Here is a 27,975-nt window from a genome sequence, read left to right as displayed (position 1 = left end):
CCTGCCTTCTCCCCATATCCCTTGATCCCTTTAGCCTTAAGAAATATATCCAACTCTTTCTTGAATATATTTAATGAACTGGCCTCCACTGCCCTCTGTGGCAGAGAATTCCACAGGTTCACCACTCTCTGGGTGAAGAAATTCCTCCTCATTTCAGTCCTAAATGGCTTACCCCTTATCCTTAGACTATGACCCCTGGTTCTGGACTCCCCGGCCATCAGAAACATCCTTCCTGCATCTAGTCTGTCCAGGCCTGACAGAATTTTATAGATTTCGATGAGATCCCCTCTCAATCTTCTAAACTCCAGTGAGTTTAAGCCCAATCGACACAATTTCTCCTCATACGTCATTCCTGCCATTCCAGGTATCAGCCTGGTGAATCTTCGCTGCACTCCTTCCATGGCAAGATCGTCCTTCCTCAGGTAAGGTGACCAAAACTGCACACAATACTCAAGCTGCGGTCTCACCAAGGCCTTGTACAACTGTAGCAAGACATCCTTGTTCCTGTGCTCGAACCCTCTTGCTACGAAGACCAACATACCATTTGCCTTCTTAGCCGCCTGCTGCACCTGCATGTTTACCTTCAGCGACTGGTGCACAAGAACACCCAGGTTGTAGTGTATGTGCCTTTAAGAGCCCCAGGTGTGCTGTGGTGCCGATGATTGCCACTCGGGCTATATAAGCCTGTGTATTGTGTATATCCGTTAGAAACCCCCCCCCAGACTTTGCTTAGTAAATACCTATGAACCAACTCCTGTCTTCAGTGTCTTTATCAACACACGGACACTACAGTGGCGACGAAGTGGAAACGGACTTACCTGCAATTCGGCAGCACCTCAAGGACATCGATTCCTCGGGCGTCCTGAAGACTCAAGGAAGTGAGAGAAGCTGTGGTTTCACCAGCTGGCCAAGCTGGTGGCTGGTACTGCGCTAATCCTTCCTGGGCGTCAGGCTGGGGCTCCAGCGGCTGGCTCTACAGCTGAGACAGGCAGCGAAATTGGAGGCAAGCAATAACGGACTGGGAGGGAGCACTCGGGAGACGGCCGGCGCGGCAAGCAGGTCAGCGTTCAGACCTGGAGACAAACTCCGGCGGGAACGAGTCTCCAACAGTAAATTAAAAAATAAAACAAACGGAAACCGCAGTAAACAGCGTTGTCATCGGCAGCAGCGGCGGGAAAGCGCGGGAAGCGCCATATCTTTTCTACAGAAAAGAAAGAAAAGCGCGGGAAGCGCCATATCTTTTCTAAGATGCCTAATTCTGGCAATATTGATGTTTTTGATAACGAGATAGGGGATCGGACCACATATGTGGAAAGAGTGGAGGTATATTGCACCGCAAATGGAATAGAAGATGAACAAAAAGCTTCAGTACTTCTTGATCTAATGGGCGCAAAGACATACAAGCTGTTACGAAACTTAATCACTCCAGCCGAACCGATGGACAAGAATTTTGAGGAGATTGTTGATACCCTACACTGCCAATTCGAGGCAGGACTGGCAGATTCTCTGCGAGACAAATTCATCTGCGATCCCCTAAGTGTAGAAACACAAAAAAAGGTATCTTCTGAGAAAAAGTTAACACTGGACAAGGCTTTCAGTGCAATAGGAGCTGCAGAGATACAGCAAAGGACTTCGGCACCCATGAAATGACATGGGGTTTCGAGAGATGTTATCGCTGCGGCAGATCCACCCATGACCAGAGGGACTGCTGGTTCAAGGAAAAAGCATGCAGGCGATGCGGAAAAATGGGACACATTCCACGTGTGTGCCGATCTGAAAACAAAAAATCCACTAACGGGAAAAGAATCAATAAGGAAAATCACAGAAAGGTACAAATACAAGGTACAAGGTACAAAAGGTAGCTCCGAAGACCAGAAAAGCGATAGCGACTCCGGGAACAAGAGACTAAGCTCTCTCAAATTACATAATGTAAGTGCCAAAGAAGATGACCAGACCATTTGGGTTACCCTCACAATAGCAGGGTCCCCAGTTAAAATGGAGCCAGATACAAGATCAGCTCTGACCGTCATAAATCGACGGGATTACGAGCGGCTATTTCCGCATATACCTTTAAAAGATACATCCATTATCTTGAAAACATATACGGGGCAGAAAGTATACCCCAAAGGAAAAATAAGGGTGCCTGTTGTATACAACGGCAAGGAAATACAGAAGTTGTATTTATACGTTCTACAAGATGGTGGTCCACCGCTGTTGGGACGTGAATGGATCAGAAAAATACGTTTAGACTGGCACTCCATTCAGGCACTGACGGTGACCAGTAAGGAAAAAAATGATGATGACATCATACCTGAACGATTAAAAGACATCTTGGCCAACGCCAAAGAAGTGTTTCAAGAGAAACTAGGAACCTTGAAAGGCATCACCGCCTCAATAAAAGTGGAAGATGCAGCAATTCCCAAATTTTTTAAGTCAAGACCGGTGCCATACGCAATACGTCCAGCAGTCGAGGCAGAGCTGGAGAATTTGGAAAAAGCAGGCGTATTATCCAAAATAGTTTGGAGCGAATGGGCAACACCCATCGTTCCAGTCATGAAAAAAGCATTGAATAAAGATAATTCTGAAGAACAGAGAAAAATTCGCATCTGTGGTGACTTCAAGGTGACTGTGAACCCGGTCCTTCACACAGTACAGTATCCTCTTCCGAGGATAGAAGATAATTTCGCCTCACTATCCGGAGGGAAACGTTTCACCAAAATTGACTTGGCACAGGCATATCTACAGATGGAGGTTGAGGAGGCCTCTAAAAACTATCTCACGATAAACACACACAAAGGCCTGTACCAGTACAATCGACTGGTTTTTGGAGTAGCATCAGCTCCAGCTATCTGGCAAAGAGCTATGGAGCAAGTCCTGCAAGGGATTCCGGGGACTCAATGCTACCTAGACGACATCCTTGTAACAGGAGAAAACGACAACGAGCACCTTGCCAATTTAGAGCTGGTGCTCACTAGGCTGAGAGAACGGGGCCTACGAGCAAATCGCCCCAAGTGCGAATTTTTCCGAAATCAAATATCATATTGTGGCCACATAATAAATAAGGAAGGGTTGCATAAGTCACCTGAAAAAATTGAGGCGGTCATAAAAGCCCCAGCACCTGAAAATGTTTCACAATTAAGGTCGTTCCTGGGATTAATAAATTACTATCATAAATTTTTACCGAACTTATCAACTCTTCTACACCCTCTTAATGAACTGCTACAAACAGGAGTAATTTGGAAATGGAACGAAGACTGCAAAAGTGCCTTCCATAAATGCAAAGACTTAATCACATCCAAAGAAGTTTTGGCTCATTACAACCCATCACTGCCAATCAGACTGGCGTGCGATGCATCCCCTTACGGCATAGGAGCAGTATTATCGCATAAATTCCCTGATGGCTCGGAACGGCCGATAGCTTTTGCGTCACGCTCATTGAACTCAGCTGAGCATAACTATGCCCAAATCGACAAGGAAGCACTCAGCCTGGTATGGGGAGTAAAGAAATTCAACCATTACCTACACGGACAAAAATTTACCTTGTTGACTGACCATCAACCCCTCATCTCCATATTCAACCCTAAAAAAGGCGTTCCCATTATGACAGCACAAAGGCTACAGAGGTGGTCCCTTTTTCTAGGGGCACACCAATACAACATAGAATACAAAGGGTCAAAACAGCATGGGAATGCTGACGGTTTATCGCGCCTACCGTTGCCAACGGTAGAAGAGGCACCTACACTAGACCCAATGGAGATGTTCCACTCTACCATAGTGGATTGGCTACCAGTAACAAATTCTGCCATTGAAAGGGAAACAAGAAATGACCCGACTCTTTCACGGGTCTACGATTTAACAGTGAAGGGCTGGCCAGAACATGGCGAACCACTGTTGCCAGCATTCTCGCAAAGAAGAGAACAGCTGTCAGTGTGCCGAGGAACCTTGATGTGTGGATCCAGAGTGGTGATTCCACCCAAACTCCAGGATAAAGTGCTAAAGGAGCTTCACGAGGGGCATCTGGGTGGAGTGAAAATGAAGAACCTAGCCAGGGCGTTTGTATGGTGGCCAGGTATCGATGGAGACATCGAAGAAATGACCAAGAGCTGCCTAGGATGCCAGAAGGTCCAAAACGCTCCACCACAAGCCCCTCTACATCCATGGGAGTGGCCCTCATCTCCCTGGCAAAGGGTACACATCGACTTTGCTGGTCCATTTATGGACTCAATGTTCTTAATCGTGGTTGATGCACACTCCAAGTGGCCGGAGGTAATAAAGATGTCCTCCACCACCACGGAAAAAACCATCACAGTATTAAGGACCATATTTGCCAGGAATGGGCTGCCGGAACAGATCTGTTCTGATAATGGACCGCAATTTGTGTCCGAAGAATTCAAAAAGTTCTTCAAAAACAATGGGGTTACATTAATGCACTACACGTCTGCCCCATACCATCCCGCCACCAATGGATTGGCTGAAAGGTTTGCCCAGACCTTCAAGAAGGCCATAAAGGCCATGGGTAATGAAGACATAAAACTTCAGCACAAGGTGGATAACTTCTTATTCGCATACAGGAATGCAACACATATGGTTACCAACCAAACTCCCGCCATGATGTTCTTCAATAGAAACCTAAGATGTCGGCTGGATTTGGTCAAGCCCAACATCAGAAGGGACGTGGAGAACCGGCAGTTTCAAGGCATGAATGAAAGGCCAACTAGAACCTTCCAGATACGTCAACAAGTTTTGGCCGGGGACTACCGTACCGAGAAATGGCAGCCTGGAACTATCTGCACACGACTAGGACCACTGATGTATACCGTGGACATCGGAGAAAGCATAATAAGGCGCCATGCTGACCAAATCATAAAGTCATCCGAAAAGGGGCAACCTACACCACAACTCTATACATCTAACGATGAAGTAGAGATACCCATATCTACCTCCGATCCGGTGATACTGGAACCCGATGAACCCGACACTGGCATTCAAGCCGAATCAGCCTTGCCAGAAGAACCTACTACACCACCAGAAACTACTACACCCCCGAGGCGTTATCCGGACCGAGTCAGGAAGCCTCCTGAGAGACTGACTTATAATTAATTAACTACAGCAATGTATATTATTTTGCATATAACATGTAATTAATAATTACTTAAAATATGATGTGCTGGTTAGCTAAAAGGGGAGGAATTGTAGTGTATGTGCCTTTAAGAGCCCCAGGTGTGCTGTGGTGCCGATGATTGGCACTCGGGCTATATAAGCCTGTGTATCTGTTAGAAACCGCCCCCCCAGACTTTGCTTAGTAAATACCTATGAACCAACTCCTGTCTTCAGTGTCTTTATCAACACACGGACACTACACAGGTCTCTTTGCACTTCCCCTTCTCCCAATCTATTGCCATTCAAATAATAATCTGCCTTCCTGTTTTTGCCACCAAAGTGGATAACCTCACATTTATCCACATTATAGTGCATTTGCCATGTTTCTGCCCAATCACCCAACCTGTCCAAATCGTCCTGGAATTTCACGACATCCTCCTCACAGCATACCCTCCCACCCAGCTTTGTGTCGTCTGCAAATTTGGAGATATTACATCCAATTCCCTCGTCCAGATCATTAATATATATTGTGAATAACTGGGGTCCTAGGACCGATACTTGCGGTACCCCACTAGTCACTGCCTGCCACTCGGAAAACAACCCGTTTATTCCAACTCTTTGCTTTCTGTCCGCCAACAGTTCTCTATCCAAGTCAATACCTTGCCCCCAAATCACTTGCGTCTTAATTTTGCACGCTAATCTCTTATATGGGACCTTATCGAAAGCCTTCTGAAAGTCCAAATACACCACATCCACTGGTTCTCCCTTATCTATTTTACCAGTTACATCCTCAAAAAATTCCAGTAGATTAGTCAAGCATGATTTACCTTTTGTCAATCCATGTTGACTTTGTCCGATCCTGTCACTGCTTTCCAAGTGCTCTGCTATTACATCTTTATAATGGACTCTAGCATTTTCCACACGACCGATGTCAGGTTTACCGGTCTATAATTCCCCGCATTTTCTCTACCACCTTTTTTGAATAGTGGGGTAACATTAGCTACCCTCCAGTCCATGGGTACTGTTCCAGAGTCTATCGAGTTCTGGAAGATGACCAGCAATGCATCTACTATTTCTAGGGCCACTTCCTTAAGTACCCTGGGATGTAGATTATCAGGCCCTGGGGATTTATCGGCCTTCAGTCCCATCAATTTTCCTAACACCATTTCCCTACAAATACTGATTTCTTTCAGTTCCACCCTTTCATCAGACCCTATGTTCCCCGGCATCTCTGGGAGGTTATTTGTGTCCTCCTTTGTGAAGACAGAACCAAAATATGTATTTAGTTGGTCTGCCATTTCTTTGTTCCCCATTATAAATTCCCCTGATTCTGACTGCAAGGGACCTACGCTTGACTTCACCAATCTTTTTCTCTTCACATATCTATAAAAGCTTTTACAGTCAGTTTTTACGTTCCCTGAAAGCTTACTCTCATATTCTATTTTCCCTTTCTTAATTAATCCCTTTGTCCTCCTTTGTTGAATCCTAAACTGCTCCCAATCCTCAGGATTATTGCTTTTTCTGGCCAATTTATATGTCCTCTCCTTGGATCTTATGCTATCCCTAATTTCCCTTGTTAGCCACGGTTGAGTCACCTTTTTTGTTTTATTTTTATGCTAAACTGGGATGAACAAATTCTGTAGCTCATCCATTCGGTCTTTGAATGTTTGCCATTGCCTATCCACCGTCAACCCTTTGAGTGCCATTCCCCAATCAATCCTACCCAACTCGCTCCTCAGACCATCGTAGTTTCCTTTATTTAAATTGAGGACCCTAGTCTCTGAGTCAACTACTTCATTCTCCATCTTAATGAAGAATTCGATCATATTATGATCGCTCCGACCCAAGGGGCCTCGTACAACAAGATTGCTAATTAATCCTTTCTCGTTACATAATACCCAGTCTAAGATGGCCTGATCTCTGGTTGGTTCCTCGAAATATTGGTCCAGGAAACCATCCCGTAAACACTCCAGGAATTCCTCCTCCACAGTATTGTTACTCATTTGGTTGGCCCAATCTATATGTAGATTAAAGTCACCCATGATGACTGCTGTGCCCTTATTGCACGCTTCTTTAATTTCCCTTTTAATGCCATCCCCAACCTCCGCCTTACTGTTTGGAGGTCTATATACCACTCCCACTAACGTTTTTTTCCCCTTAGTATTTCTCAATTCTACCCATACAGATTCCATATCATCAGAGCTAATATCCTTCATTAAAATTGTGTTAATCCCTTCTTTAACCAGTAATGCTACCCCACCTCCCTTTCCTTTTTGCCTATCTTTCCTGAATATCGAATACCCCTGGATGTTCAGTTCCCAGTCTTGGCCATCCTTGAGCCACGTTTCCGTAATCCCAACCAAATCGTATTCGTTTACCTCTATTTGCACAGCCAATTCATCCACCTTATTACAAATGCTCCTCGCATTAAGACACAAACCCTTCAAGCTTGTTTTTTTCACGCTCTTAGACCTATTCGAATTATTATTTACTGTGGCCACGTTTGGTTTAAACCGTTGATTTCTCTGACTGCCACTTTTGTTTATCTCCTTCCTATCGTAGCGAGGGAGACAGGTTTAGGCAGGGATTTCCAGAGCTTAGGGCCGAGGCAACAGAAGGCATGGCCACTAAAGGCTGAGCGATTATAATCAGGGATCCTCAAAAGGGCAGAATTAGAGGAGTGCAGATATCTTGGGGGGGTTGTGGGGCTGAAGGAGATTACAAAGATAGGAAGGGGCGAGGCCGAGGAGGGATTTCAAAACAAGGATGAGAATTTTGAAATCGAGGCGCTGCTTAACCGGGAGCCAATGTAGGTCAGTGAGCACAGGGGTGATGGACGAACGGGACTTGGTGTGAGTTAGGACACGGGCAGCCGAGTTTTGGATGACCTCAAGTGCAGGAGATGCAAAACCTGCCCTTTTACTTCCCCCCTTCCCACCGTCCAGGGCCCCAAACATTCTTTACAGGTGAAACAACAAATTACTTTTACTTCTTTCAACGTAGTATACTATATTCGCTGCTCATGATGCAGTCTCCTCTACACTGGGGAGACCAAACACAGATTGGGTGACCGCTTTGCGGAAAACCTTCGTTCAGTCCACAAGTGTGATCCTGAGCTTCCGATCGCTTGTCACTTTAGTTCTCCACTCCACTCCCACTCTGTCCTCGGCCTCCTACACTGTGCCAATGAAGATCAACATAAGAAACTTAGAAGATAGGAGCAGGAGTAGACCATTCGGCCCCTTGAGCCTGTTCCGCCATTTAATGAGATCATGGCTGATCATCCAAATTCAGTACCCTGTCCCTGCTTTCTCCCCATATCCCTTGATCCCCTTAGCCTTAAAAAATATATCTAACTCCTTCTTGAATATATTTAATGAATTGGCCTCAACTGCCTTCTGTGGTAGAGAATTCCACAGGTTCACCACTCTCTGGGTGAAGAAATTCCTCCTCATCTCAGTCCTAAATGGCTTACCCCTTATCTTTAGACTGTGACCCCTGGTTCTGGACACCCCCGCCATCGGGAACATCCTTCCTGCATCTAGTTTGCCTAGTCCTGTTAGAATTTTATAAGTTTCAATGAAATACATAGAAACATAGAAGATAGGAGCAGGAGTAGGCCATTCGGCCCTTCGAGCCCGCTCCGCCATTCAACGAGATCATGGCTGATCATCCAAACCCTAGCACCCGGTCCCTACACCGACAACCATCCCACCCAAGCCCTATCCCCGTAACCCCGTAACCCCACGTATTTAATCCTCCCTAACACTAAGGGCCAATTTTTTTTTTATCATGGCCAATCAACCTAACCCGCACATCTTTGGACTGTGGGAGGAAACCGGAGCACCTGGAGGAAACCCACGCAAACACAGGGAGAATGTGCAAACTCCACACAGTCACCCGAGGCCGGTTCTTCTGAACTCCAGCGAATATAAGCCCAATCGATCCAATCTCTCCTCATACATCATTCCTGCCATCCCAGGTATCAGTCTGGTGAATCTTCGCTGCACTCCCTCCATGGCAAGACCATCCTTCCTCAGATAAGGCGACCAAAGCTGCACACAATACTCAAGGTGTGGTCTCACCAAGGCCCTGTACAACTGCAGAAAGACATCCTTGCTCCTGTACTCGAATCCTCTTGCTATGAAGGCCAACATACCATTTGCCTTCTTAACCGCCTGCTGCACCTGCATGCTTACCTTCAGCGACTGGTACACAAGGACACCCAGGTCTCGTTGCACTTCCCCTTCTCCCAATCTATTGCCGTTCAGATAATAATCTGCCTTCCTGTTTTTGCCACCAAAGTGGATAACCTCGCATTTATCCACATTATACTGCACCTGCCATGCATCTGCCCAATCACCCAACCTGTCCAAATCATACTGGAGTTTCTCTGCATCCTCCTCACAGCACACACGCCCACCCAGCTTTGTGTCGTCTGCAAACTTGGAGATATTACATCTAGTTCCCTCGTCTAGATCAGTAATATATATTGTGAATAACTGGGGTCCTAGCACCGATCCCTGCGGTACCCCACTAGTCACTGCCTGCTACTCGGAGAAAGACCCATTTATTCCAACTCTTTGCTTCCTGTCTGCCTACCAGTTCTCTATCCAAGTCAGTACCTTACCCCCAATCCCATGTGCTTTAACTTTACACGCTAATCTCTTGTGTGGGGCCTTATCGAAAGCCTTCTGAAAGTCCAAATACACCACATCCACTGGTTCTCCCTTATCTATTCTACCAGTTACATCCACAAAAAATTCCAGTAGATTAGTCAAGCACGATTTACCTTTTGTAAATCCATGTTGACTTTGTCCGATCCTGTCACTGTTTTCCAAGTGCTCTGCTATTACATCTTTTATAATGGACTCTAGCATTTTCCCCACTACCGATGTCAGGCTTACCGGTCTATAATTCCCCGTTTTCTCTCTACCACCTTTTTTAAATAGTGGGGTTACATTAGCTACCCTCCAATCCATGGGAACTGTTCCAGAGTCTATAGAATTTTGGAAGATGACCAGCAATACATCTACTATTTCTAGAGCCACTTCCTTAAGTACCCTAGGATATAGATTATCAGGCCCTGGGGATTTATCGGCTTTCAATCCCGTCAATTTCCCTAACACCATTTCCCTACAAATACTGATTTCATTCAGTTCCTCCCTCTCATTAGACCCTATGTTCCCTGACATCTCTGGGAGGTTATTTGTGTCCTCCTTTGTGAAGACTGAACCAAAGTATGTATTTAATTGGTCTACCATTTTTTTGTTCCCCATTATAAATTCCCCTGATTCTGACTGCAAGGGACCTACGCTTGACTTCACCAATCTTTTTCTCTTCACATACCTATAGAAGCTTTTACAGTCAGTTTTTATGTTCCCTGCAAACTTATTCTCATACTCTATTTTCCCCCTCTTAATTAATCCATTTGTCCTCCTTTGCTGAATCCTAAACTGCTCCCAATCCTCAGGTGTGTTGCTTTTTCTGGCCAATTTATATGTCCTCTCCTTGGATCTTATGCTATCTCTAATTTCCCTAGTTAGCCACGGTTGAGTCACCTTTTTTGTTTTATTTTTATGCCAAACGGGGATGAACAAATTCTGTAGTTCATCCATGCGATCTTTAAATGTTTGCCATTGCCTATCCACCGTCAACCCTTTAAGTAACATTCCCCAATCCATCCTCGCCAACTCGCGCCTCATACCATCGTAGTTTCCTTTATTTAAATCCAGGACCCTAGTCTCTGAGTCAAATACTTCACTCTCCATCTTAATGAAGAATTCTATCATATTATGATCGCTCCGCCCCAAGGGGCCTCACACAACAAGATACCTAATTAATCCTCTCATTATATAATACTGTGGCCATAAGCTTGAGGAACAGCATCTCATCTTTCTATTAGGCACTTTACAGCCTTCTGGATTCAACATGAGTTCAACAATTTCAGATCATAACCTCTGCCCCCAGTTTTTCAGATGGCAGCTGTTGATGATTCTACTGTTCCATTTACACCTCTTCTAGACCCATCTTTTGTTTCTTTACTTGTCCCATGACCACCCCCTTTTGCCTTGCACCATCATCCCTTTTTGTCATTTAATCTCGCCTGCCTTCTAGCCCATCACAGACCTTCCCTTTTGTTCTTTCCTGAGGGCAGATAGGGTTTTGATTTAATGACTCATCCGAAACACAGCACAACCAACAATGCAGTACTTCCTCAGTCCAGCGCTGAAGTATAGAATTGCATAACTAGGTATGGCCCTCATAGCATGCATTGGCAAGTACTTTGAAATGTGCATTGTAATATACTCTGCATCAAATCATTACCGAATAAAACATGCAAACTTCCTGTGCCAAATAAAAGGAAACAATAACTTAAAAAATACAGATATGAGCGACTCATTCAGAAACTGCTGCTGTATGTAATCAATCCAAGCATAACTTGCCATATAGTGAACAACCTACCATACAGCATTCTGCTTCAGTCTCTCATCAATGTCACCAAGAGCTTGATGCAATTCCAAATCCCCTGGCATAGTGTCCAAGAAGCAGCCTGAGCAGGAATAATCCAATCGGTAATCTCCTTCCCATGCCATCACCAATACCTGAAAACAATAGTTTAAAGCAATGTTGTTAAAATAAAAGAAATCCATTAATCTAAAATCCAATTAACAAAAGCATATAACACATTTCCAAAACTAATATAAAAACAGAAAATGCTGGAAAAACTCAGCATCAGCAAGAAACAGAGTTAACAGTTAAAGTTGATGGCCTTTCATCAGACTAGAAGATGTTAGACATGAACAGCTTTTAAGTAAATACAGAGCCAGGGAAAAGAGGGCAGGAAAAGAACAATCGGTCTGTGATAGGGTGGAGGGCCTGAGTGATTAATTGACAAAAGTGACGATGGTGCAAGGCAAAAGGAGGTGATAATGAGAAAAGCACAGAAACAAAAGATAGGTCCAGAGGAGGTGTAAACGATTACACCAGAATAGCAGCAGGGGAGGGAAGAATACAAAATCTGGCAAAGGCTCCTGTGGCCTGGGAATGTAGTAGAAAAGAAAGGCAGATAGATCCCAGGGCTCGGGGTGCAGACCAGTCTGCTGGCCGTGTACTGATAGGGGAACTCCACTCCAAGCACCAACTCACACCTCCTCCACTCCCAGTGGCTCTGGTTCAGTCATCCTCCATTATCAACACCTGCTATCCAAGAGAAAATAGAAGTAGTAGTTAAGGTCTAAAGTTGCTGAACTCAATATTAAGGCCAGTGTGGAGTGCCTAGGAGAAAGATGAGGTACTGTTCCTCAAGCTAGGTTTGAGCTTCACTGGAACAGTGTAGGAGGCCAAGGACAGAGAGGTCAGTGTGAAGGTGGGATGGAAAATTGAAGTGACAAGCAAACGGAAGCTCAGTTCCACGCTTGCAGACTGAACAGAAGTGTTCAGCAAAGGGATCACGTAATCTGCATTTGGTCTCCCCAATCTAGAGGAGACCACATCGTAAGCAGCGAATACCATAAACTAAAGTTGAAAGAAGTACAAGTAAATTGCTGTTTCACCTGGAAGGAGTGCTTGGGGTACTGGACGGTAGGAACAGAGGAGGTGAAATGGCAGGTGTTGCATCTACTGTGCTTGCATGGGAAGGTGCCGAGGTAAGGGGAGCAAGTGTTGAGGGTGATGGAAAATCGGACAAGAATGTAAGAGGTAACGGTCCCTTCAGAATGCTAAAAGGAGGGGAAGGGAAGATGTGTTTGATGGTGACATCACGCTGGAGATGACAGAAGATGATCTGTTTAATAGGGATTCTGGTGGGGTAGGAGGTATGGACAAGGGGAACCTATCTTGGTTCTGGCAGGCAGGAGAAGAGGTGAGGGCAGAAGTGTGAGAAACGGGATGGCCATGGTTGAGGGCCCTGTTAGCCACAGTGAAGGGTAATCCTCGGCTGAGCAAAAAGACATTTCAGATGCTTTGGTGTGAAAGGTGGCATAATCAGAACAGAGACGGAGGCTGCAATTTTACTTACCTCGGCGGGGCTGGCAATGTCAGTGGCAGGTCGTGGCCCCACTGCTGGCTCCATCCCGCTGTGTAAAATGACTTTCCGTTGATAGGGCTTGTTAAGCCCGCCCCCGCCCAGCGCATTACCCGGCCCAATTAGAGGAAGCGGGTCTGGTGACATCATTTGATGATGCATCATCAGCCGGTTTCCTTAAAGGGACCATGGCCACATTTGTCTTGACATTTGCGCTGTCAGCGTTCTACAGCATTGAGGTGCTGCCAACACGGAAAATGACTGCGCGGCAGCACGGTGGCATAGTGGTTAGCACTGTTGCCTCACAGCGCCAGGGACCCGGGTTCGAATCCGGCCTCGGGCGACTGTCTGTGTGGAGTTTGCACATTCTCCCCGTGTTTGCGTGGGTTTCCTCCGGGTGCTCCGGTTTCCTCCCACAGTCCAAAAGATGTGCGGGTTAGGTTGATTGGCTATGATAAAATTGACCCTTAGTGTTAGGGGGATTAAATACGTGGGGTTACGGGTATCGGGTGGGATATGTGTCGGTGCAGGCTCGATGGGCCGAAATGGCCTCGTATCTGCACTGTGGGGTTTCTGTGATTTCTGTGAAATGCACAGGGTTGTAAACAGGCTCTCCCATGGCTCCCTCCATATGCGTATGGAGGGAGTCACAGCACGCAGGGAGGTCCTCTTCCCTTCCCATGGGTGGAAGAGACCTCCCCAGGAGATCAAAACAGCATGGTTGCACATTGCAGAGGAGGTCACAAGCAGGGATGTGGTCAGGAGGACCTGGGTGCGGTGCCGCAAATGTTTCAATGATCTCAGTAGATCATGAAACGTTAGTACAAAGCCACACTCAACCTCATCCTGCTGTGCCTCTCATCACATCCCCATCACTCTGCCTTCCCTTCCCTACTCCTGCACATCCTTACTCACACCAACTTACCTTGCACCGCCACCCATCCCTCTTTATCTATATTATTATCAGATCCCCATCTCACGAGCCACCCATCACACTCAACTAACAACACACAAGGGTAGCCACTTGGGTTTTTTATGCAATGTTCATATAAAGTTTCTGCTAATGTGCTGTCAAACATTGAAACCTTTATTTTCAACACTTTGCGTTCTTGGACAGATTTGTGTGCACCTTTGGAAGTGGCTTAGTGAGTTGCAGTGAATGGTGAGACATAACTGTGTCCCCCCCAATGGTGGTGAGTGTGAAAGGAATGGCTTGGACATTGTAGGGATGCTTTATGGTGTTGGCATGGGGTGGTGCCAACCTGACGCATCATGTAGCAGCCAGGGTGTACAGTGTCAAGTAAAGTAAATCTGGCCATGGTGAGGCCATCCCTGGCTTCCCGGGCAGCAATGTAGTCAGGTGCTGATGCCCTCTGTCCTGTGCAGCATCAGTTGATTGCAGAGAAGGTTGGTGTTGTTGTTGGTGCTGCTGGTGTTGGGGCTGATCGTATGGGATTCTGAGGCCAAGGTGAGAGAGTATAAAGGGCACCCATGTTGATGGAATAGATGGCAGGTGAAGTAGAGATGACAGAAGCATTCTGTCAATGGGAAGAGAGTTCTTCCACTGAGGTGAGAATGGAAAGTGGAAAGCCTGCAGAATGTGTACTGGAAATGGAGTGAGAAAAAACTTCTGCCTGAGGAAAGTGAATGTCAGTCAGGTGGGAGCTTTTACTGTACATTTGAAGCTGTCAAGTAATCAGCTGGAGCAATGGTCACTGAACTCACGCCTCAGTTTGACAGCCATGGTCTGCACACAGCGGGGCTCCCGTGGTCATGAAGTTAAAGACAAAGAGTAAGTGAAAAAAGGCTGTTAAGCACCTGGCAACTAGATGCAAATCATTTTAATTATGTCCCCCACCGCTGACAGTCAGATCTGCTCAGCGTTAACAGATCAGACATTGGAAAAGGCGCATGGGTGCGATTTGACAGCGGGTTCCTGACCCGCTGTCAATTACTTCAACATTAACACCTGACCCACCACTGATCCCGCCCGCTGAGCACCGGCAAAATTCCAGCCGGAGAAACTCGGAGAATGCAATAGAGTCTCTACAGGAAGTGTGGTGGGAGGAAGTATAATCAAGGTTGAAGAAAGGTTGAGCAGGTTGGGCCTATACTTATTGGAGTTTAAAAGAATGAGAGGGGATCTCATTGAAACATATAAGATTCTGAAGGGACTTGACAGGGTAGATGCAGAGAGGATGTTTCCCCTTGTGGGGGAATCTAGAACTAGGGGGCATAATTTCAGAATAAGGGGGCACCCATTTAAAACGGAAATGAGGAGAAATTTCTTCTCTCAAAGGGTCGTGAATCTTTGGAATTCTTTCCCAGAGAGCTGTGGAGGCTGGGTCATTGAATATATTTAAGGTGGAGATAGACAGATTTTTGAATGGTAAGGGAGTCAAGGATTATGGGGAGCGGGCAGGGAAGTGGAGTTGAGGCCAAGATCAGATCAGCCATGAACTTACTGAATGGCGGAGCAGGTTCGAGGGGCCAAATTACCTCTCCTGCTCCGACATCTTATGTTCTTAACCTGCAAATTTGAAGCCTAAAACACAGTAGTACAAGAGACCACGGTACCAGTATCTATACATTTCCCTTCTGAGACACAGAATTCAAAAAAGTACACTTACTGTTTACAAATATTTTTGATATTCTGAGAGGGCTCAATATTACGCATTATGCAAGTATGATGTCAATAGCTGTGGTGTAGCACTGAGTTATACAGACCAGGAAGGTTACACAACATGTGGATTTAGCCAACTGAGCCAGATGGCTATGAGGAAACTATCCTACAATCCTTGCTGCAAGTACATAATGGATACAAAGTAAAGCCTGATTTGGGGCTTCATTGTTAAGATATCCATATTCATTATATGACATCTATCTATTATATTAGTAAACTGCCCATGGCGTGGCTCAGTCAGATGATGAATATACATTTTTTTTTATATATATAAGATGTGACAGAGTTACGAGAGAGACTTCAGAAAATCATTCCACAAAGTTATCTAATGGCCAAAACCTGCAACTAGATCATGAAAGTTGGCATAGTAAAATTGAATGGTAAATGTTGCCTCAAAAGCAAATTACAATTCATGATAACAGGAAAAGGTTCATGGACAGAAATGCATCGCTTTAATAATATATTAGTTGATCCACCGTTGTGCACACTGAGCCAAGACTAAGTGTAGTCTTCAGGTGAAGCAGATTTAGAGGGCAGGAAATAATTGAACCAGGGCATGCAGATGTAATTCAGTCTCCATTTTAAAGTCATACATTCTGCCTTTACTTTTATATTCCATTATAAATTCCTATGCCCACATTTACAATAAAAACTGAAGTAAAATTGTCACATTGTAATTACACTCTCCTACCAGTGGTGGTGCTGCTAGTTGGAGCCGATCAAATGGTAACCTGGTCCACAGGAGTGATATTGTGGAATATATAAATGTTTTGATTTTGAGTTGGTCCTTGTGCATTTTGCTGGAGGTGGTAGTGCTGATTGTTATGTATTGTGTGTTCTCCTCCCACCTGTGGTGGCGCTGTCACAGGAGATAAATGGTTGGGTATTCTCTCGGTTAAGTTTAGCTCTCTTTGTTCAGAACTTTCCAGAACTTCCTCTCCTTCCAATAAAGCACTTCATGTTTGAATCTCTGAGTTCTGAGTCCTAAATTGTGTCTAGGTAGAAAGGTACCGACACAACAAGTGGCAGCGAGGAGCGGATGAATCTGCGTACGTTACGGGTGCAGTGAGTAAACAGAAAATTTAATTTGAAACGTGAGATGGCTACTATATTAGGAAACATCGGTGATTTTGATGAAAATGTGGAGCAATGCAGTGCTTACAGAACGTTTTGACTATTTTGTATTGGCGAATGCGGTGGCAAATGAAAAGGTCGTGCCTACCTTTTTGAGTGTAATCGGGCCGAAGACATTCAATTTACTTCGCAGCCTCGTGCAACCAGGTAAGCCAGGAACTAAAACATATAAGCAACTAGTGGAAATTCTTGGAGCACATTTTTCACCAAAACCTCTGGTTATTGCTGAGAGATTTAGATTTCATAAACGGAATCAAGAGGAGGGGGAATCAGTGACGATGTTTATTGCTGCTTTAAAAAGGTTGTCGGAACACTGCCAGTTCAAGGAGGTGCTGAATGACACCATTAGAGACAGACTTGTGTGTGGTCTGCAAAATGCAGCCACACAGAAGCGCCTTCTTACTAAGGACAACCTTACTCTTGAAAAGGCCATTGAAGTTAGTGTCTCCATGGAGATGGTGGAAAAGGAGGCTCACCAGTTGAGTTCAACAGGGAGAGTTCACAAGGTGTCGTCTAAGCCTAAAGGTGCGCGGAACGGCACATGTTACCGTTGTGGGAAAACGGGCCATCACGCTAATGACTGCTGGTGTACGGAGCTGGAATGCCAAAATTGTGGCAAAAAGGGTCACATTGAACGCGCCTGTAGAGGTAAAAAAAGAACAGACAGAGCTGGGAAACATGGAAGCAAAATGTCTGTATTTGGACAAGAGAGGAAAAAGAGTGTTCATTCAGTGCAGTATGATGGAACAAGCAAAACAGAGGGGAGCGACACCTCTGAGGAGGAAGAGGTGCACATACTGACGGTTGGAGGTGATTCAAATGGCTACTGGGTGTCACCACTGGTGGAGGGACAATCAGTGCGGATGGAGGTGGACACAGGCACGGCTGTGTCCCTTGTTTCAGACACTGTCTATAACAAAATGCTAAAGCATCTTACCCTTCAGCCAACAAACATTGTGCTAAAGACGTATACCGGCGAACCTGTGGCCATGAGAGGCGTCATTGAGGTGACAGTTAAATTGAACAGACTGCAAAACTGCCACTATATGTGGTAAAGGGAAATTACCCATCGCTACTGGGACGTGCGTGGCTAGAGAAAATCACGCGGGACTGGCCTGCAGTCCACATGATGTCAAAAGGAGAGCCAGGTCTGACTGCAGTGTTAAACAAACATGCAGAACTCTTCAATGGGGAACTTGGGAGCATGAAAAAGATCAGCGTGAGACTGGACATTAAACCTGACAGCAAGCCGAAGTTTCACAAAGCCCGACCTGTACCCTATGCAAATAGGCCAAAAGTTGAGGCCAACTTGGAGGCCTTAGTCGAGAATGGAGTCCTGGAGCCTGAGCAAATGGGCCACACCCATTGTTCCTGTCCTGAAAAAGGATGGATCTGTTCGAATCTGCGGGGATTTTAAAGTGACTATTAACCCGGTGCTGTCTGCGGAACAGTACCCTCTTCCCCTCATTGATGATCTTTTTACGGGCCTGGCCGGAGGGCAAAAGTTCAGCAAAATAGACTTATGCCAGGCTTATCTACAAATACATGTCGATGACAAATCAAAGGAGCTGCTGACAATTGTGACACACAAGGAGCTATACAGGTACTGCCGCCTTCCGTTTGGAATTACGTCGGCCCCTGCTCTATTCCAAAGGGCAATGGATCAGATTTTGAGTGGACTGCCAGGAGTCCAGTGCTACCTGGACGACATCCTTGTCACTGGGACAAATGAGGAGAATCATCTTCTGAACTTGGATGCGACACTACAACGACTGAAAGAGTACGGACTCAGAGTTCGTAAAGACAAATGTGAATTCTTTCAGTCTTCAGTTGAGTACCTGGGGCATGTGATTGACGCTACTGGCCTGCATAAGGCGCCGTCAAAGGTCAAGGCGATCGTGGAGGCCCCAGCACCCCAGAACATGAGCCAGTTACGTTCATTTCTGGGGCTACTTAACTACTATGGGAAGTTTATTCCAGACTTAGCAACATTGCTGAAGCCGTTACATCAGTTGCTATGTCAAGGCAAAACATGGAAATGGACTGAACTGTGCAACGAAGCTTTCGCCCAAGCAAAGAAAGCATTGCTGAAATCGGAGGTCCTGACACACTTCGACCCAAAGCTACCCGTGCAGCTAGCATGTGATGCATCACCATATGGTGTGGGAGCAGTCATATCCCACATCATGCCTTCGGGTGAAGAGAGACCTATCGCCTTCGCATCACGCACCTTGAACAAAGCCGAGAGTAACTATGCGCAGATCGAGCGCGAGGCCTTGGGAATCGTTTTTGGAATTCGAAAATTTCATCAGTACCTGTATGGGAGAAGGTTCACACTCCTGACGGACCACCGTCCATTGACTTCAATCTTTGGGCCCCACACCGGAATTCCGTCTCTCGCTGCAAGCAGGATGCAAAGGTGGGCTTTACTGTTGTCAGGACACACATACGACATCAAATATCGCAAATCAGACTTGCACGGCAACGCAGACGGTCTCTCGAGGCTACCCTTGCCTGTTACTCCCCCAGAGCCTCGTCAGATAGACATCTTCTACTTTAGACAAGTGGAGGGAGCACCTGTCACGGCAGTTCAGGTGCGAAGGTACACCCGCAACGATCCAGTCCTGTCTGAGGTAATGGACAATGTCATTCGAGGGAGAGCTATAGGAGATTCTCCTAGTTTGAAGCCTTACGTTTCAAAAAGAAATGAGCTCTCCGTCCAGGCAGGTTGTCTTCTTTGGGGACGCCGTGTCATCATTCCGCCACCTCTGAGGGAACCTATACTGCAACAACTTCATACAGGCCACAGTGGGATGGTTCGGATGAAGGAAATGGCAAGAAGCTACTTCTGGTGGCCAGGTCTCGTTAGGAATATTGAGGAGAAAGCCAAAACATGTTCCCCATGTCAAAGGGTCCGGAATGTTCCACAGCTGGCAACCCTACACCCCTGGGATTGGCCTGCAGAAGTGTGGCAGCGAGTACATGTGGACTTCGCCGGTCCTTTCGAAGAGAAGATGTTTATGGTGGTTGTAGACGCTCGTAGCAAGTGGCCAGAGGTCGCTGTGATGAGGTCTACCACGGCAGAGAAAACAATTGAGAAACTTGGTGAGATGTTCAGCCGTTATGGCTCACCGGAACAACTCGTAAGTGACAATGGTCCACAATTTGTATCACAGGAGTTTGCAACCTTCCTGCATGTGAATGGTGTCCAACACAACAGGTCTGCGCCCTATCATCCCTCTACTAACGGCCAGGCAGAAAGGTTCGTGCAAACTTTGAAGCACGCCTTGAAGGCATCGCAAGGTCAGGGCTCAATCCACCAACGTCTGAACAGCTTCCTGTTGTCCTACAGGAACGAGCCGCATGCCACAACCAAAACTTCCTTCGCTCATGATGAAGAGGCAGTTGCGGACAAGTTTTGACTTACTCAAACCTCCAAGGGCAGAGCAGGTTGTCCATCGTCAACAACAAGCTCAAGTTGAAAAGAGAGAGAAAAGAGCCAAGGAGAGACGGTTTCATCCGGGAGAGCACGTCCTAGCTCGAAACTACAACACTGGACCGAAATGGGTTCCTGCTACGGTGATCGCGCAGACGGGCCCTGTGTCTTACACGGTTGGGACTGCTGAGGACGTCGTCTGGAGAAGACACACAGATCAACTGTATAGCCACAGAGGCTCCAACGGCTGGTTGGCCTGAACTGTTTCCAAATGATACCGCAAGCCAGCATCCTTTGCCACAGTGCTCTTCTCCAACACAGGAAGTCAAAGAGACTGTTCCACCTGTGCAAAATCCTGACTTTCAACTGACACAGGCACCTTCTCCATCCAGGCTTGTGTCAATGCCTACTGCTGTGGAAGCCAGCGATGACCGCCGGTATCCTGTCAGAGAGCAGCGGCCTCCAAGACGCTTGGATCTGTAGGCTTAGCGACTTACCCACAAGACTGGGGCAGAATAAACCCCAGGGTAAAGTCAGGGTTTGAGGCAGTCTACCTCTACCCTTGGTTAGTGAGTGCATTGAAAGTAACTTACCTGTTGAGGAATAATGTGGACCTTCCATTTAAGAGGGGAGGAAATGTTATGTATTGTGTGTTCTCCTCTCACCTGTGGTGGCGCTGTCACAGGAGATAAATGGTTGGGTATTCTCTCGGTTAAGTTTAGCTCTCTTTGTTCGGAACTTTCCAGAACTTCCTTTCCTTCCAATAAAGCACTTCATGTTTGAATCTCTGAGTTCTGAGTCCTAAATTGTGTCTAGGTAGAAAGGTACCGACACAACACTGATGGTCTGACAGCATTTCTCCTCCTTTATCTGACAATTTTGGCCTCAATTTTCTGTGTTGTCTTTAAGTGTGGTACATAAGGTTGAGCTATGCCTGCAGGGGAGTTTTGTCAGGAAGTGTAGGAAGAGTTCGGTGAGCATTGGCACACCTAATGTTCTGTAAGTAGAACCTAATCTACAGATAGTAGTATTGATTATGATGGGTAGGTCTTGCAGCCCTCCCCACAACTATTTGGCTGAAGCACTTTAGGGACATGAATCTTAATCTGGAACAGGTGACGTTAAGTTTCTGCATCCAAATCATCTTATTCCCCATGCCAAAAAATATTAGTGTATCAATGTACTCCTCTTCTAAACACTGTATAATCAAATCATACAAGGCTTCATAAAATATTTACCTGAAGGTAAACTCTTGAAAGTACAATTAAAAAAAGATTGCAGATGTTAAGAGTAATCTTACAATTCCATGCTGCCGGTGGGAAGCCTCATCCACCAGCAGTGTATAGCAGAAATTCGGGAATGCACTGTCCACAAGTTCCTAACCATGCCTTCATCGCGGTAGCAGTACTGACATGCAGAATCAGCCTTCTAACTTAGAGAAGTTGGCAGCCAGAGTTTGTCTTTTCCTTTTCCTATTCTCCCTTCCTCTCCTGAGGACATCATCTCCTCGTTTGAACGGTTTCATAAATGCTGTTCACCCTCCAGTACCTTGCCCAACTGGCAAATATTTATGTATGAGCATTGACAGTGAATATTAGCAGGTTATTTGACCAAGGGGGCATCAAAGCTAAGCCTTATCCTGTCCTCAACTGACATCTGCACACATGCACTTCGAGCAGAGGCTTCCACATAGTAATCAGGAGCAGGAACCCTGATCAATATTCTCCTCCCTAGGCCAGGACAATAAAGCCAACTGTAACACCCCCGGCCACCATTACAGCCAAGATCTGTTGATACAGTGCATAGGAAGTCAGAATGCACAGGACCAGAAAACAAATCACTATGGTCTATCTAGCTAATCTCAAAGTTCAAAAATAGCATACTATATTATAGACTAGTGTTTCCTCCAGTTTCCCAATTTTGTGATGTTAATCCAACAGGTGGTGACTATAAATAAGGCAGGGTACCTTTATGTCAGATGCTTCCCCATTTTTGTACCTGCCATAATTGCTCCTGCTATTTCTGGCAGCTGGCAGAAGCACCTACCTATTTTTGGGTAGGTGCATGCAAATGAGGCAATAATAACATGGTAATGTTGTATACCCCATTTTCCATCGCTTCAGATTCATTTACACTGAATCATAGTAATGCCAACATAAACTAGTGAAAGTGACCTAAAAAGTGCTTTAAACGTGCTCAAAAAATGGGGTGTTTAGCAGTCTGGTTGAACTCTGGAAAACTGAAAGAACTAATGCTAAAAATTGTGGATGCCCAAATGAAACAAAAGGTCTTTCACAGAATTAGTAAACCCAAGTTGTCAAGGTCACAACTTAAAGATAGCATGTTGAGAGGCTAAAATAAATGCCACTTTAATCTGGAGTTGTTTAGTTCCTTTGGTATTGAAGACTGAGAAATTATAGGAGTAAACCAACCACCTGACCAGTCTGGCTTTTCTGTTGCTCCTAAAGGTAACATTGGATCATTAATGCATTAATATGTCTGTTTAAAGTGATCGACACCTGAAGAGGTGAACTCTTCCAGTCCGTGTCATTAAGATTGGTAAATGATTACAGAGGAAATTGCACTTATCACAACTTCAGATTGTCCCAAAGTGCTTCACAGCCAATGATAGATTCAGGTAAGTGGCAGCTAGATAAGTACATAAGGGAGAAAGGAATACAAGGATATGCAGACAGGGTTAGATGAAGTATGGTGGGAGGAGGCTCGAGTGGAGCATAAACACTAATATAGATCAGTTGGGCCAAATGGCCTGTTTCTGTGCTGTAAATTCTATGTAAGTACTTTTGAAGTGTAATTAATTTGTGCACAAGGTCCCACAAACAGTAATGAGATAATGACCAGATAATCTGTTTATAGTAAGAAGTCACACAACATCAGGTTATAGTCCAACAGTTTTATTTGAAATCACAAGCTTTCGTAGCGCTGCTCCTTCGTCAGGTGAAGTGAAGAGATGCATAAAGATACAGCTTATATACTCAGAGAATAATGCCAGATGATTACAGGTAATCTTTCTAACTGCCATTTATCACACCTCGGCAGAGAGATAATCACAGCAATCAAAGGTGTGAATGGTGTCCAAGAACAGGTCAGTCAGGAAAACATTACATCAAAGAACAATGAGGTGGGGTCACAAGGGGACAAATGTTGCAGAAACTCAGCACCCACGGACCAGCTGAACCAGGAACACTCCTCGCCACGATGGACGTCTCGGCACTCTACACCAGTATCCCCCACGATGACGGCATCGCTGCGACAGCCTCAGTACTCAACACCAACAACAGCCAATCTCCAGACGCCATCCTACAACTCATCCGCTTCATCCTTGACCACAATGTCTTCACCTTCGACAACCAGTTCTTTACCCAAACACACGGAACATAAGAACATAAGAAATAGGAGCAGGAGTAGGCCAATCGGCCCCTCGAGCCTGCTCCGCCATTCAATAAGATCATGGCTGATCTGATCCTAACCGCCAATCCACTATCACAGAACCATCTCCTGAATCTAACAGAATTAGACACACGAAATAGGAGCAGGATCAGGCTACACGGCCCCTGGGCCCGCTCCGCTACCCACAGGGCCATGACCGATCCGAACCTAGACTCATGTCCAAATTCCTGCCCGCTCCCCATAACCCTTAATTCCCTTTACTTCTAGGAAACTGTCTATTTCTGTTTTAAATTTATGTAATGATGTAGCTTCTACAGCTTTTTGGGGCAGCATATTCCATGGACCTACCACCCTCTGAGTGAAGTAGTTCCTCCTCATCTCAGTTTTGAAAGAGCAGCCCCTTATTCTAAGACTATGCCCCCTAGTTCTAGTTTCACCCATCATCGGGAACATCCTCCACGCATCCACCCGATCCAACCCTTTCACAATCTTATATGTTTCAATAAGATCGCCTCTCATTCTTCTGAACTCCAATGAGTAGAGTCCCAATCTACTCAACCTCTCCTCATATGTCCATCCCCTCATCCCCGGGATTAACCGAGTGAACCTTCTTTGTACTGACTCGAGAGCAAGTATGTCCTTTCTTAAGTATGGACACCAAAACTGTACGCAGTATTCCAGGTGCGGTCTCACCAATACCTTGTACAACTGAAGCAATACCTCCCTATTTTTATATTCTATCCCCCTAGCAATGAAAGCCAACATTCCATTGGCCTTCTTAATCACTTGCTGCACCTGCATACTAACCTTTTGAGTTTCGTGCACCAGGACCCCCAGATCCCTTTGTACTTCAGTACTTTCCAGTTTCTTGCCATTAAGATAATAACTTGCTCTACGATTTTTCCTGCCAAAGTGCATAACCTCACACTTTCCAGTATTGTATTCCATCTGCCAAATCTCTGCCCACTTACTTAGCCTGTCTATGTCCCCTTGCAGGTTTTTTATGTCCTCCTCACTCACTACTTTCCCTCCCATCTTAGTATCATCTGCAAACTTTGATATGTTACACTCGGTCCCCTCCTCCAAATCGTTAATATAGATTGTAAAGAGTTGGGGACCCAGCACTGACCCCTGCGGAACACCACTAGTTACTGATTGCCAGTCTGAGAATTAACCATTTATCCCAACTCTCTGCCTTCTGTTAGATAGCCAATCCTCTATCCATGCCAGAATATTACCCCCAATCCCGTGATTTTTTATCACACTACGTCCACTGGTTCCCCTTTATCCACCCTATATGTTACTTCCTCAAAGAACTCCAGCAAATTTGTCAAACATGACTTCCCCTTCATAAAACCATGCTGACTTTGTCCTATTAAATTATGATTATCCAAATGTCCTGTTACTGTCTCCTTAATAATGGACTCCAAAATTTTACCTACCACAGATGTTAGGCTAACCGGTCTATAGTTTCCAGCCTTCTGTCTACTGCCCTTTTTAAATAAGGGTGTTACATTAGCAGTTTTCCAGTCTGCCGGGACCTTTGCCGAGTCCAGGGAGTTTTGGAAAATTATTACCAATGCATCCACAATCCCTACCGCCACTTCCCTCAAGAACCTACGATGTAAGCCATCAGGTCCAGGTGATTTATCCGCCTTGAGTGCCATTATTTTACCGAGTACCACTTCCTTAGTGATTTTGATCGTGTTTAGCTCCTCCCCCCCTATAGCCCCCTGTTTGTCCAGTGTTGGGATATTCTTAGTGTCCTTTACTGTAAAGACTGATACAAAATATTCATTCAGTGTTTTTGCCATCTCCATATTTCCCACCATTAATTTCCCGGTCTCATCCTCTAAGGGACCAACATTTACTTTAGCCACCCTTTTTCTTTTTATATAACTATAAAAACTCTTACTATCTGTTTTTATATTTTTTGCTAATTTACTTTCATAATCTATCTTCCCTTTCTTAATCAATCTTTTTGTTATTTTTTGCTGTCTTTTAAAGTTTTCCCAATCCTCTATCCTCCCACTAGATTTGGCTACCTTATATGCCCTTGTTTTTAGTCGAATACTATCCTTAATTTCTTTACTTAGCCACGCATGGCTGTCTTTTCTTTTACACCCTTTTCTTCTCAGTGGAATATATATTTTTTGGAAGTTGTAAAATAACTCCTTAAATGTACACCACTGATCATGTATCGTCTTACCCTTTAATCTATTTTCCCAATCCACTCTACTCAATTCCGCTCTCATACCTTCATAGTCTCCTTTATTCAGGCTTAGCACGCTTGTTTGAGATCCAACCTTCTCACCCTCTAATTGAATATGGAATTCATCCATGTTATGGTCACTCATTCCAAGGGGATCCTTTACTAGGACATTTTTAATTAATCCTGTCTCGTTACACAGGACCAGATCTAAGGTTGCTTGCCCCCTGGTCGATTCAATTACATACTGCTCAAGAAACCCATGGGGAACAGCCATGGGGACCAAATTCGCACCCCAATACGCCAACATCTTCATGCACAAGTTTGAGCAAGACTTCTTCGCTGCACAGAACCTCCAACCAACACTATACACCAGATACATCGACAACATTTTCTTCCTATGGACCCACGGCGAAGAATCACTGAAAAGACTACACGATAACATCAACAAGTTCCATCCCACCATCAAACTCACCATGGACTACTGTCAGAATCGGTTTCATTCTTGAACACACGACTCTCCATCAAAGACGGACACCTCAGCACTTCACTCTACCGCAAGCCCACGGACAACCTCAGGATGCTTCACTTCTCCAGCTTCCACCCTAACCACGTTAAAGAAGCCATCCCCTATTGACAAGCCCTGCGAATACACAGGATCTGCTCAGACGAGGAGGAACGCGGTGGACACCTACAGACGCTGAAAGACGCCCTCGTAAGAACGGGATATGACGCTCGACTCGTCGATCGACAGTTCCGACGGGCCACAGCAAAAAATCGCATAGACCTCCTCAGAAGACAAACACGGGACACAACCAACAGAGTACCCTTCGTCGTCCAGTACTTCCCCGGAGCAGAGAAACTACGCCATGTTCTTCGCAGCCTTCAACATGTCATCGATGACGACGAACACCTCGCTAAGGCCATCCCCACACCTCCACTACTCACCTTCAAACAGCCGCCTAACCTCAAACAGACCATCGTTCGCAGCAAATTACCCAGCTTTCAGGAGAACAGCGACCACGACACCACACAACCCTGCCACGGCAACCTCTGCAAGACATGCCAGATCATCAACACAGATACCATCATCACACGTGAGGAAACCACCCACCAGGTACATGGTACATACTCATGTGACTCGGCCAACGTTGTCTACCTCATACGTTGCAGGAAAGGATGCCCCGGAGCATGGTACATCAGCGAGACCATGCAGACACTGCGACAACGGATGAACGGACACCGCGCAACAATCGCCAGGCAGGAGTGTTCCCTCCCAGTCGGGGAACACTTCAGCAGTCAAGGACATTCAGCCTCCGATCTTCGGGTGAGCATTCTCCAAGGCGGCCTTCGAGACACATGAAAACGCAAAATCATAGAGCAGAAACTGATAGCCAAGTTCCGCACTCATGAGGACAGCCTCAACCGGGAACTTGGGTTCATGTCACGCTACATGTAACCCCATCTGACGTAGGGTCATCCAGACTCGAGTCGTCATTGGCTTGTTCTCTCTACACAGATGCGGCCGGACCTGCTGTGATTTCCAGCAAAAAAAATGTTTTTTTGTCTGTTTTTTGTTTTTCATACAGACCCCAGCATCTGCAACATTTGTCCCCTTGTGACCCCACCTCATTGTTCTTTGATGTAATGTTTTCCTGACTGACCTGTTTGGACACCATCCACACCTTTGATTGCTGTGATTATCTCTCTGCCGAGGTGTGATAAATGGCAGTTAGAAAGATTACCTGTAATCATCTGGCATTATTCTCTGACTATATAAGCTGTGTCTTTATGCATCTCTTCACTTCACCTGACGAAGGAGCAGCGCTCCGAAAGCTTGTGATTTCAAATAAAACTGTTGGATTATAACCTGGTGTTGTGTGACTTCTTACATTTGTCCACCCCAGTCCAACACCGGCATCTCCACACTCTGTTTATAGTGGTTGAGGGATAAATATTGACCAGGACATGGGACA

General features: G+C 45.5%; 1 protein-coding gene across 2 annotated transcripts in view; it reads right to left on the bottom strand.

Annotated features, from left to right (window-relative positions):
* Window positions 1-27,975, bottom strand: part of kiaa0825 (KIAA0825 ortholog) — a 755,168-nt gene that overhangs the window by 681,366 nt on the left and 45,827 nt on the right. For both annotated transcript variants that reach the window (XM_085988737.1, XM_085988745.1), the window contains exon 2: window positions 11,566-11,705. In XM_085988737.1, coding sequence (XP_085844863.1) covers window positions 11,566-11,696 — 131 coding nt within the window. In that variant the 5' untranslated portion in view covers window positions 11,697-11,705. The remainder of the gene's footprint in view (window positions 1-11,565; window positions 11,706-27,975) is intronic.

Source organism: Somniosus microcephalus, chromosome 1, assembly GCF_052327205.1.
Source record: "Somniosus microcephalus isolate GS21.2 chromosome 1, FLI_Smic_1.0, whole genome shotgun sequence".
In the NCBI taxonomy this organism is placed as follows: domain Eukaryota; kingdom Metazoa; phylum Chordata; class Chondrichthyes; order Squaliformes; family Somniosidae; genus Somniosus; species Somniosus microcephalus.
The sequence above is the reverse complement of the archived record's forward strand: the minus strand, read 5'-3'. Positions and strand labels throughout refer to the sequence as shown.